At 48.7% G+C, this 12,195-nt stretch overlaps 1 protein-coding gene across 1 annotated transcript; it reads right to left on the reverse strand.

The window, feature by feature from the left end:
• Nucleotides 1-1,756: 1,756 nt before the first annotated feature.
• On the reverse strand, nucleotides 1,757-10,478 carry LOC135419399 (ovocalyxin-32-like). The gene is made up of 6 exons (XM_064665736.1): nucleotides 10,141-10,478; nucleotides 4,993-5,055; nucleotides 4,013-4,187; nucleotides 3,227-3,363; nucleotides 2,448-2,510; nucleotides 1,757-2,326 (listed from the first exon to the last, which is right to left on the reverse strand). The coding sequence occupies exons 1-6, from the start codon at nucleotides 10,366-10,368 to the stop codon at nucleotides 2,168-2,170; spliced, it is 825 nt and encodes a 274-aa protein (XP_064521806.1). The 5' UTR covers nucleotides 10,369-10,478; the 3' UTR covers nucleotides 1,757-2,167.
• Between the last annotated feature and the right edge of the window lie 1,717 nt (nucleotides 10,479-12,195).

A 12,195-nucleotide genomic window follows, 5' to 3' on the forward strand; every position in this document is an offset into this window, starting at 1 on the left:
TCTCTTCCCAGAATCTCCCAATCCCGAGGGCGTGTCCAGCCGATGCTCAGCGCAGGAATCAGTTGACTGAAATCTTGCTGACTCATTGCAGAGACAAAACAAGGACCCTGGAGTTCCACGGGAAGGAGGAGATATTCCCATAATTCTGTATTTTTAATGACTCCCAGAAGGTCCATGTTGAAGTGTCTCTCTCCCTTCCTGACCTCCTCAGCTTAACAGACTTCCAGTAAAGGGGGGATGAAGTTCCAGTTCAAACCCAGCAACATTCCTGGCACAGGATGATTCCCAGACACAGCCAGGAGTGCAGCAGCCAGGCTTCTCCACAGCCCTCACAGGAAGAAAGGGAAAAGGAGTTATTGTGACCTTGGGAACAGATTTGTGAGCACATGGAGGTGCTAACAGGGCTCAGGTGTGGGGTGGTGTATCCATGTGCTGTATCCATGTGTGTTGCTTTGGGACAAATCCCCAATTCCCCCCCATCCACAGCTTTGTTGTTGTCAACTGCTCAGCTGGAATTGATTTCCAGAAAAACCCTGCAGGTCCTCAGACATTGGGAGATTTTCTTGAACAACCTTTTACCAAAATTCAGGGTTGTCTTATGAAAGCAGTGTGGAAACAGGAAAGGAACGGGGTGGTTGGGATTTTATTTATGTTTATGGTTTTCCTGCTCTGCTCAGGCCACTGTGATGTGAATTCCTGGCTCGTGGGTGCTGCCAGATGTGCTGGTGCTCCACAAATCTGGGAAAAACCAAAACCCCAAGAATTTTGCTGTATGATTTTAGGTTTTAGGCTGAAATCTTGGCCTAAAAGCAGCTGCCTTAGAATTGCAACAGCTTTGCTGCTTCTCCAGAAGTTCCTGTGGAGTAGTTGGGAGTTACACTGACCTGGTGACTTGGAAGTGCCCAATCCTCTGGTCTGAGTCTGCAGAGCAGTGGCAAAAACAAGGTAAGGACACTAAAGTAGAGCCCCAAAGTGCAAAATCCATCCCATTTTCTTGTTTATGTTTCAAAAACTATTTTAATCACCAGCTTCTTTAAGAAATGTTGAAATTCTCAGCTCTGATTTCATACTTCTGATGAGGAGAAATGTTCTGCCAGCACAGAAGAAAACACCAGGAGGATGTGGGATGTCGTTCCCTGAATTTATTGTGGTGCCTGGTGTGTGCTGAGAGAAAAAGCTTCAGTCAGGAAATCAGGCTTAACAATCTGTGTGTGTAAAACACTGGAATTCGGGGGGTTGACATCACCCAGCTTAAATACAAGCAGGGAAAACTGTCATGTGAAATCCTGGAATCATTGTTACTGATTACAGATCCAGGATAATGAAAACCACCACAAACTCCAGAGAACAGCCACCCCAGCACCTGTTTCCCTCAGGAATGGGGTGTTCTTGGTAAGGATTTAGTCTATCCTGGCAGAAATCTGGCAAATGGGGAGAAAAAAGGGGAATTTGAGACAGTTTGGCACAACCTCAGAGAGCAGAGGTGGGATGGTGGTGGATCTTCTGGGAACCCAACTGGAGGATTTGGAGGCAAAGGACAAACCCACAACTTTGTGGTGTTCAGGATGGGAACAGGACAGGGCAGGAACCAAGAAGAGCTGTTTGAGGGGTGTCCTGCCCATCTCAAATGTGGGAATTCATCCATCTGGAGCCTTCCTGGCTCTGCAGGTCTGTTTTGGTTTAGAGTTTACAGAGAAGGTGGAAATTTGGGGTCCAAGAGCAGCAGAGTGAAAGAAAACCCAGCCTCGCCCCTGAGTGATGGTATTTGGTTTATTGGAGAGGTGAGTTGAAAACCAGCATGATTCCATCCCGAAAAATGACCCAAAAAATTAGTAGGCAGATATTTCTTACTGACAGATTAATACTTTCCTGGAGATTTTTTACCCAAATATATTAACTTTGTTTACAAACTCTACGTAACAGTTAATTAGTGACATAAAATCAACCTGTGTGTGTTCATCTGTGTATATGTGCAGTAGCAAAGGCTTTAGGTAGAACTCTCTAGAAGTTGAGTCTTGCAGTTTGAGAAGTGACAGGCAATAATTTTGGCACAGAACAGAGTAGTGAAAGCATCCTGATCACTGACTTGTGTGGAAACACGATGCCGGCTCCAGCTCTGGTAGCACGAGGATTTTCTCCCTGAATCCAGGGATTCTGACACTCTCCCTCAGAAGTTGTCCCCCCTTTCCTCTGAAAGGCCAGCAGCTGATCCTGATCCCAGCCCAGATCCCTCCTTCAGCCCGGGGGTCTCGGAGGCACAGAAGTGTTTCACTTTCAGAGGCCGCCCGGGGAGCCACGTGAGGCGCATGTGGCAGGAAATCATCTCCTGCAGGAGGGATTGAAAAACACCTCTTTTATAGAGAAATACTGATTTTATAGGTGTATACTCATCACCTTTGTACTGCCCATCTCCTGGGGACAGGAGGGATTACACCCCTGTTTCTTACCTGTGTTGGCATTTCGTGGAGCAGGACGGTGTAGTCGAACTCAATAAAATCATCTTTCCTCATCTGGGTATGGAAAAAAAAGGGAAGGATTATCAGGAACACAGGTTTGTATTGTTGAAGTTTAGCTTCTGCTTTGATTTACTTGGCTGCACTGAGCTTGCTTAGGGACTGTGGTTGCTGGCTGGAGTGAGGTGGGTCTTGATCATGGAAAGACGGGGAATTAGGAGCACTTCCTGCATGGAATTCTTGAAGGCAATGGCTGCTGCGTGGCTCTGCAGCCCCACTCTCTGCCATGACACCAGGCTGGCCCAGGTGCTAATTAATTGAATTTCCCCGTCTGATGGATTTGAGAATATTGGCTGTTAATCTCTGCTTCAGAGAAATCTTGTGCTGAATGGAGCAAAAACTGGGTCCTGCCCGTGGATCACAGGGACACAGAGCTTTGGGAGCTGCTGTTTGATGTGCTGGGGGGTCAGATCTGCTCCCCAGGCAGGTGTTTGTGCCAGGTCTGAGCCTGATGGTGCCTGTGAGCCTCACAAAGGGTCAGAGGGTGTGGGAGTGACCTGATGTGGGGCTGAGGAACTGCAGGACCTGCAGAAGCCACTCATGCAACAAGGAAAGCCAAATTTTGTCCAAATGAGTAAAGTTTTCCCACCAACACCTGGACAAAGTGCTTGTCCAGAGGTGGAGATGCTGGAGAAGGGGAGGCCCTGGGGTTTGGGGGATCACACCCACAGCAGCAGTGAGAGCTGGGGGGTTCTGCTCCCTGCTCCACTCACCCACTGCTTCACCGACTTCACTTGTGCCAGGAAGTATCCCACGTCCTCTGTGGACTTTTCCCACATGAAGGAGCTGCTGCCAGCGACAGCCAGAGCCCAGGCTGGCTCCAGGGCAGGCTCAATGTTGCCATAGCTGTCTGCAGGGCACACAGAAACACAAACAATATCAATTCTGGCTGCTCAGCTGAAAAATGCTGAACCACAGAGCACTTTGGCCTGGCACAGGCTGGTCTTGGGATGAGACTCTTCCCTTGGACATGTCACAGGGAAAAGGGAGGAGAACGATGCTAAAGCTGCACCCCAGGAAAGTAGGAAAGTGTGGCAGGACTGACATTGCCAAAAGACAACATTCACGGGGTCCCACAGTGGGGTAAGAACCCCAAAATCCAGGATAGTGGAAGTCTTTACCTAGCTGGGAGGAAAAGATGGAATTTTTCCAGGATGGAAAAGTTCTGTTAGTCATGCCCAGTGAATTTCCAGCCACAGCTGGGGAGGTTGTGGCTTGGGGCTCTTGTTATTCCTGGAGGGCATTCTGCATTTTCTCAAATTTAAAATGGTGCTTTTAAACCCAAACCACCTTCAGAAGGTGGTGCTAGTGCCAGTGTTAAATGCAAGGGGGTTTTGTTCTCCCAGAGGATCCCTGGAAGGGGGAATGTTTTGACAGCACTGTGGTTTCAGGGTGCTGCTGTAAATAACGTGTCTCCTTCCAGTGCATGTGTTTGCTTGTGTTCTTCACAGTGCCCTGGGAGATAAACCAAATACAGCTGATTGGCTGGGGGAATATACCTGGAATATTGCTCCCAGTTATTGGTTTGGTTTGCTGCCTGAGTCTTTGGTAGAGTCTGTTGTCCTCTTCCTGGATTTCATTCTGGTCTTTGGTGTGTGAGCACTTGATGCTGACAACAGGAGGAGACTTTTTCCTTGGATACAACACCGTGGCCAGGCAGCTCCCGGCGTTTTCCTGTCAAGGGAGAATTTAAAACTCTTACCTTTGATCAAGATTTTAGTTACCAGCAACTCATTCTTTGGGTGAAGCTGGTCAAGGGTCAGGAAAGTCTTCAGAAGGATATAATTTTTTTCCCCAGAAAAGTAAATGGTTTAAAACCACGAGGTTGAAGGGAGTTAACAGAAGTTTTTGATTAATGCACTAAGTCATCTTGGAAATGTGTTTGAGAGTTTTAAGAAATAACATTAATTGATAACAGGGACTTTCACTGTATTGTAGTTCAGCCTTGAAACAAAAATAATCTAAAGCTTCATATTAGGTTCTGAGAATAGTTTGAATTCCACAAACTATGAAGGAAGAGGGCAGTGAAATTGCTGGTGACAAGTGTGACAGGGAGAGTGGAGGGGGTTAGAATTGAGAAGAACATGCAGCTGCCAGCTCATTATTCCCTTTCTGGGGTGTGGACAGCAGGAGCTGCAGTGGGATAATGAGCACAGTGGGATAAAGAGCACAGAGGGATAATGTCCCCAGTGGGATAACGAGGACCAGGCTGTCACACTGTCACTGAGCTTGGGCCACTGGGAAGCTTCACTCAGGCCTTTGGTTGCCTGAGGTGCCTTGAAATTCTTCAGGATTGAGGGCCGAGGATCTCTCAGGTGCTCCTTGGGGCAAAGCCCCTCCCAGGCAGGCAGGGAGGAGCACGAAGGTCTTTCCATTGGGAAAGATCCCTTTCCTGAGCTCAGAAATGTCCCTGGTTTGGAGCTGCTGAAGTTCATTCCATGCCCATGGTCAGAGGGAACACAGAGGACCCCAAACTCACCCCAGTCCTGTAGTCTTCTGTGCTGAACTGCAGGTAATACTTGTGCCCAAAGTCTGGGATGTTCTGGAAGAGAAAAGGTTCAGCCATCAGTGGAACTAAAGCCTTATTTATGTGCTGGGACAAGCAGTGAGGAGGGGAAACAACCATAAATAACCTGCACACCAAGGGATGTTTGAAAGCCTTTCCTCACTGAGAGGCAAGAGGGAAAATCCAGCTCAAAGTCCTCCCTGGGCCAGATTGTTCCAGAGTAACTTCACCAGTACTGACATTCCCAGGGAGTGTTCAGTGTCCAAGGAGGTATTTTTGCACTGACTATCATATATAAATTAATCCAATCCTGCTGAGTCACATCTGAGCAGGAAGTACACAGGCTCATTTAATATCTGAGCTTTTGGTCATTGGTGATGGGAAAGAAACTGGTTTCACCACACAGATTCTGATCTGTTTGCTCTGGTTTGCCCTGAAAATACCAGTCCTGAAGGATCCCATTCAATTATCCAGGATTCTGCTTGGTAAGGAAGAGCAAAAGATAACTCCTTGCTGATGGGAAGCAGCCAGGAGGACAACACACCTGAAAAGCCTTAGAAATGCAAACCTCTGAAATGTGTAATTTTCTTGGATTTGGGGGTTTTTAACTCGAGGATTTCAGTTAACAAATGGGCCTTCTAGTGTGGGATCTTCTGTCTCAGCTCCAAGCAGGCTGAAAGAGAAACTGTCTTTTAATGTTGGCCATGAAAAATACTCATTTCCCTGGGATTACCTCATCCAGCTGTGCAAGAGCAGAGCCCAATAACAAGTCTTGGCATTATCTGCTCTTTATTTCATGGTCAGTCTTTTATTTTCCTGCCAACTTTTAGGCTGAGCTCTGAAATATCTGTATTTTTGAGTGTAAGGGCACTCGTTTGTTCCCCTTGCTCGGGTTTTGAACACAATGCTCTTCAGAGGAGCAGGAGGGGAATTGTGGCTGTCTGCAGCAGTTTGCAGATCAGGAGCCAAAGCAAACGTGGGGTTGTGTTTCTCTAACCTTGAGCCCTCACTTTCCCTTCCCGGTTTCTCCCAGGAAGTTATTGATGCCATAAGGTCGGGAAAGCCCCACACCCCCCTGCCTGGAGTACCTGCACAGAGTTGTAAACTGCAGGTAAGAGGACAAACTGCTTTAATCACTTGTTCTATTTTATAAAACCCCCTCCTGAAAGTTTAGGGTGAGTCCAGTGTGGAGCTGGAGCCACATCCCACTGGGAAGAAGGTGGAGGAAACGGAACGAGCTCAGACTTCTTTAATTCCTTTCTTCTTTTCCTCCTCGTTCTCCTCTTCCTCCTGCCCCTTTTCGTGTGTTACCTGAAATATTGTCCTCAAAATGGCAGAGGATGTGCCATGAGGGGTCACTCAGCGTAGCAGAATGGGAAAAACTGACTTTCTGAAGTGCCAAAGAATCAGTAATCAAATGAAATGATAAGGAAGAAGGGTCTAATCTCTCACAATAATCACTGCAGTTAAGGCTAACTTTCTGATTATTGTAAAGCTACCCCAGAGCTGTTATTGCAGGGGTTTATAACATTCCTAATTTGATCAAATTTGGCTATTTTGAAGCACAGTGAGCCAGGCCTATTCCCTTTGGGTCATCATGCACATGAGAGAACCTGAAAGGGTCAGGACTTAAATAGAGAATTCTGTGCTCTGGAAGGAGATATTTTTGAAGGAGATGTTTTTGAAGCAGATATTCTCCCTTCATTTGCAACAACTCCCCCACAGTACTACTAGTAGGTATTACTACTACTTCTGTACTATTACTACGTAGAAAGCTTTCAAGAAGTGCCCCACAGCTAAAATACAGATTCAGGCTGGGGGGGCTTCTTTGAGCCTCCCAGGGAGGAGAGAGAAGGTCCATTTGGCAGGAAATAATTGTACATTTATGAAAGTATTTGTAGGTTCGAAGAAAAACATCACTTTTCTTTCCATTATTATTTCCCACTATCATCTGTAAACCCTCCCAGAGTGTGAGTTCCTCAGAGCCCAGGGATATCTGAAAGCCAAAGATAAAAGTGTCCAAAAGAGAAGAAAACAAGTGAGTAATTCATTTTTCCACTGAATATCTGGGTCACAGGATTGTTTTATTTCCAGGCTCAGAATTCTTGCAGCTTTTCATGACGGATTTTTAGTGCCATGGAGGCCAAAGCAGCAATTCCAGAGCAGGTCCCAAAGGAGGGAGTCATTTTACAATCAGTTTACAATCAGTTTACAATCACTGCTCTCACTCCCCACTGGCACAGGAAGGGGGGATCCCTCTCTCACCCCAAACTGCAGGTTTCCATCTCTCCTCCTCTGTGTTTCCCACCAGCATTTCCCCCCTGGATCCAGTTTTTAGCCAGTTTTTTAAGCAGGAAAAGCTGGAACTGCAGAGAGAGGAGGGCGAGCTGTCCCTGCCACAGGTCCTGCCTTTCCCACCCTAACGGGGGGCTCTCACTGTTGGAAGTAAGAAAATAAGGAATTTTTTAATTGACTTCTAATATCCAAACCAGAGTTGTGGTATTGCACTGTTTTGTGTCCAGGTGAGGTTGTGAAGAGAAATATCCACCTGTAAAATGGGGACTTTCTAGTCCAGTTTAATCCAGAGCTGCAGTTTAGCCACAAGATTACCTGGCTTTACCTTCACCCTTCACCTCCTCCTAAATTCTGATTTCCAGGACAGCTTGGGATGGGGAATGCTACATCAGTGTTTTGAAAGCTTCCCTCTTTGACTTCTGGGATCTTCAGCTGGCACAAACTAAGACTTTTCTTATCTAAAGTGTATTTTAAAGTGCAGCTGTTTCAACAATTCCACGAGCTGCTGTTTCCTAGAGGATCCTCACTAAAGGAAAAAGAAGGGACAAAACAAAGAGCAACCAGCAAGGCAGGGATTATTCCATGTTTGGCATCTCTCTGCTAGTTGTTGACAGGAGAGAAAAGCCCTGAAGTCTCATTTTACCTGAACATGAAAGATCCTTTCCAGGCTGGAGACTGTCTCCAGTCCTGTTTCCAATTACCAGTTTCACCAGCTAGTGGGCTAATAATGTCAGGATTAAATTAAAACGCTCATTATTGAATTCCATGATAAAATCATCCTGGTTTTATGGGATCCAGTGATATAGTAACCAATAGGAAATTTGCCTTGTTTAAAAAAATTACTAAAACCCAGACAAACTGAAAACCCCCAAACCCCAACATTTCTGTCTCTTGCCTTCACCTAATAGAGCACATTCCTTCCAGGAAATTCTTGTCATTTTTTTCCAGTGGAGGACAGAAAAGAAGGAAGTGACCACGTTTAGCATTTTTCTCCTCTTGCTTTCACAGAGTGTGCAAAGAAAAAGGGGAATTAGACTGCAGAGAGTGGTTACAGTGAGCTCCTCATCCAGAGCTGGGAGGAAATAAGGAGGAATTTCACTTCTCTATAACAAACCAACTATTCTCCTTCCTATATTAGGAGTCAGGTGGCTGAGAGCGGGGGGGGAAAACCCCTTTCCCTCCCCCCAACCCAAATTAGTTCACAAATATTCACAAATATTCAGCTGGGGAGGGGATCTGCACCAACCCCTTCCTGCTGACAGTCTCTTTCCTAGGGAATTGCAGCACTCCAGCAGGGAATTGCTGTGCTGCCAGCTTGTTCTTCAGCCAGGCACAAGTATTTATATATGGAAATATATCCATATATCCATATGCAAACTGCCCAGGAAATACAGAAGGAACATTTATCCGTTTGGAAAGAAGTATAAAACAGCACAGGAGGTTCCTGTCAGGGGTGTCTGCAGCAATTTCATAGGAAAACTGAATGTCCCACGAGCAAGTCCATACTCAGCACCTAATGTTATATTTAATGGCATATTTGGGAATGATGATGAGAACACAGAGTTACCTAAAGGGCATGATTCCAGATGAATCCATAGCAGAATTCCCAGGCAGGGCTAACACTGTCTTTCAGCTTTGCATTACACCAAAGTCTGATTTTTTTCACAGTATTTTGCATTTTGTCAGATTTAATTGAAAATTATTTTGACCTGTTAAATATCGCGTGCAAGTCAGGCTTCAAATTGTTTTGGAGCCACTGCCAAGTGGGATTTATGGGAAGGATTCAGGATCAGGACTGCAACAGCACATCCTAAACTTTTTAGGCTGGCTCAGAACTTCTTTCTTGAAAGGGAAGATTTGACATTCCCAGTTTCAGGAGAGAGGGCCTGGGTTGCACACGCCGTGCAGATGCTGAAGGACAAGTGTTGTAAGGTCTCCAGAGCCATGGAAAGGATCCAGGGGAATCCAGTGCTGCATTTGGCCCTTTGGAATCGAACCCAAGCAGCCCTTGCTCAGAGAGCTGCCCAGCAGCAGGACCCGAGGGCTGGGTTTAAATCTCATCCCCGCGGCTCTCCAGGAAGGCAGTGCATTCCTTCCAGGATCTACAGCCCGGGACAAACATTCCCCAGAAGCTTTTGCCTGATTTCTTGCCTTCAGCTGTAAAAAAAAAAACCCAAAGCTGGAGGAGGAGAAGGGCTGCACAGCACGGGGCTCATCCTTTGGGGAGCAGGGTCCGCGTACCCCGAGCACCACCCCGAGCATCCCTGGCAGGATCCATGACGGGAAGGCTCTGCCCCTGCAGCTGCTCCTCTCTCGGGGACTCCTGCCCCTCTCTGTCACCTCAATTTGCCGTGCTTTTTGGAAGGTAAATGCAGTTCTGATGGGAACTGCATCGCCTTTAGATGAAGTTCTTGGTCTGAGGAAGGGGCGGTGGGACAGCAGCCCCTGACGGGACCTGGGTGTCCCTGAGGAAGGGATGGTGGGACAGTGGTCCTGGAGGGGACTCAGGTGTCCCTGAGGAACGGAGTTGGGATAATGGTCCCTGAGGTGACCCAGGAGCCCTGAGCCACCTGCGGAAGGGGTGGGAGGACAGCGGTGCCCTGAGGGGACCCGGGTGTCCCTGAGGAAGGGGCAGGAGGGCACTCCCGGTGCCCAGCGCGGGACCGCGCTTACCTCAGTTATATATAACAATTAATATAATAATTACTGCTAATTGCAGCTATATACAATAACAACAATATAATAATTGCTGTTCATTGCACTTTCCCCGGCGTCGCTCTAAGCCCCGCGCCCCCTGGCCCCGCACCGCCCCCGCTCCCCCCGTACCTTTACGGTGGCCTTGCGGACCTGCCCCAGCGCCCGCAGCCCCCCGGGCGATCCCTCCTTGAAGTTGCGGTACTGCAGGGCCACCCTCGCTGCCGCCGCGGCCCGGCGGCTCCCGGGGTTCAGTTGCCACCCGGCGCCGGGGTCCGCGGGGACGGGAGCGGGGAGCAGCAGCAGCAGGAGGAGGAGGAGGAAGGCGGGCGGCCCGGGCGCGGTGCGGAGCCCGGGCATGGTGCGGGAGGTACTGGGGCGGCCCCGCGGAGGTCCTGTACTAATAGCGGGGGGCCCGTCCCCGCCCGCTGTCAGAGCGGGCAGAGTCCTGTCCCTGGGCTACTCCCCTTCCCTCAGCCCTCCCACCTGCCGGGGGGACGGGGCAGATGGAAGGGGAGGGTGCTGAGGGAACCCGGGGGGCTGCAAGGGGGCTGGAGGGGAGCCAGGACTTCAGGAGTGCCCGAGAGGGACCGGAGTTTCTGAGGGGAGGTGGAGGGGACTTGAGAGGGGCTGGGGATGATCTGAGGGCAGCCACGGGGGGCTGGAGAGGAGCCAGGACTTGAGGGGTGCCAGGGTGCTGAGGGGAGATGAGGGGTGCGAGGGGCACGTAAAGAGGGGGTGAGGGTTCTGAGGGGAGACGGAGAGGACCTGAGAAGGGCTCGGGATTGTCGGAGAGGAGCCAGGACTTGAGGGGTGCCAGGGTGCTGAGGGGAGCCAGGGGGACATGAGTGGGACTGAGGGGAGCCAGGGGGATTTGAGGGGTGCCAGGGGGAGTTGAGGGGGACTGAGGGTTCTGAGGGGAGTCAGTGGGTTTGAGAGGTGCCAGAGCACTGAAGGAAGCCAAGGGCATTTGAGGGGAATGGAGGTTCTGAGGGGAGCTGGGGGACTCGAGGGGTGCCAGGGGGGCCTGAGGGGGACCTTAGGTTTTGGGGGACATGGGAATTTGAGGGATGCCAGGGCTTGAGGGGGACCAGGGAAGTCTGAGGGGGATACAAGGGGGACTTGAGAGTGGCTGGGGGTTGTCTGAGGGGAGCTGGAGGGGCTTGAGGGGCACTGGGGGTTCTGAGGGCAGTCCCGGTTTTCTGAGGGGGGCTGGGGGTCCTCAGACAACCCCTCAGCCAAGAGCAACGTCTGTGTGAGGAGAAACTGCTGCTCCCGGACAGATGTGCCACTATAACGACACAGATCAGAACAAACATAGGTAATTATGCGGAAAAACACACTTAGCTCCTTCTCAGCATTACAACAACTCAACACTTCCCAAAATTAGAGGCTCCTTCAGACCCAGACGTGCTTTCCCTGGGACACAGCTGAAATATTCCAAAAACTGTGCACAAGAAGCAGAGGGAAGCATTCCTCCCTGAAATAAATCTCACTGAGTGAAGCTTTTTGGAACCAGTGTGGTCATATCTCTTGTAACGGGAAGAAAATGAACTGAGACAGCGGCCAGATTCCCTTAGGATGGTTTTTGGGATACAAGTGGGCTTCTTGCCTTGCTGGTCCTGGAAGCATCTCTTGGAGACACTGAGTGCAGTAAAATGTAAAAGACTGCAACCCTTTCTGTGTTAAAAATGCTCGGGTTTAATGATCTACTCTGTTACCATCCAAGCAAATGGGTATTTGCATGTGCAGCGAGGAGTCTATTTTTATGCTTCTGGACGTGTATTGGGGAATATTTCTGGGCTGGGACCTCAGAGAAGTGAATCAGAAGTCTGGTTAAAGACTTAAACTGTCTCCCGTGGAGCTTTAAGTCTCTTTTTATTACTGTAATGCTTTTTCATAGAACTTGTAATTCAGTATTTCTGAGGCTGCCCTCAGTGAGGGAAATTACTACAATTTTTACATTATTATAACTATTACAATAAAGGTATAGTATCATTCTTTATAAAGCTGTTTTCTGTGCCACACAGCCCAATAAATGGTCCTAATTTTGTTTGAGATCATGATTTTTCTTCCTGAAGTAAATTCTGTAATTAAGAGTTGGTATCTTCACATCCACACAGGACAGGCTGCATTGGGGTTGGAGCAACCTGGACTAGTGGAAGGTGTCCCTGCCTGGTGTAAAAT

The sequence above is a fragment of the Pseudopipra pipra genome, chromosome 10 (assembly GCF_036250125.1).
Source record: "Pseudopipra pipra isolate bDixPip1 chromosome 10, bDixPip1.hap1, whole genome shotgun sequence".
Taxonomy (NCBI): Eukaryota; Metazoa; Chordata; class Aves; order Passeriformes; family Pipridae; genus Pseudopipra; species Pseudopipra pipra.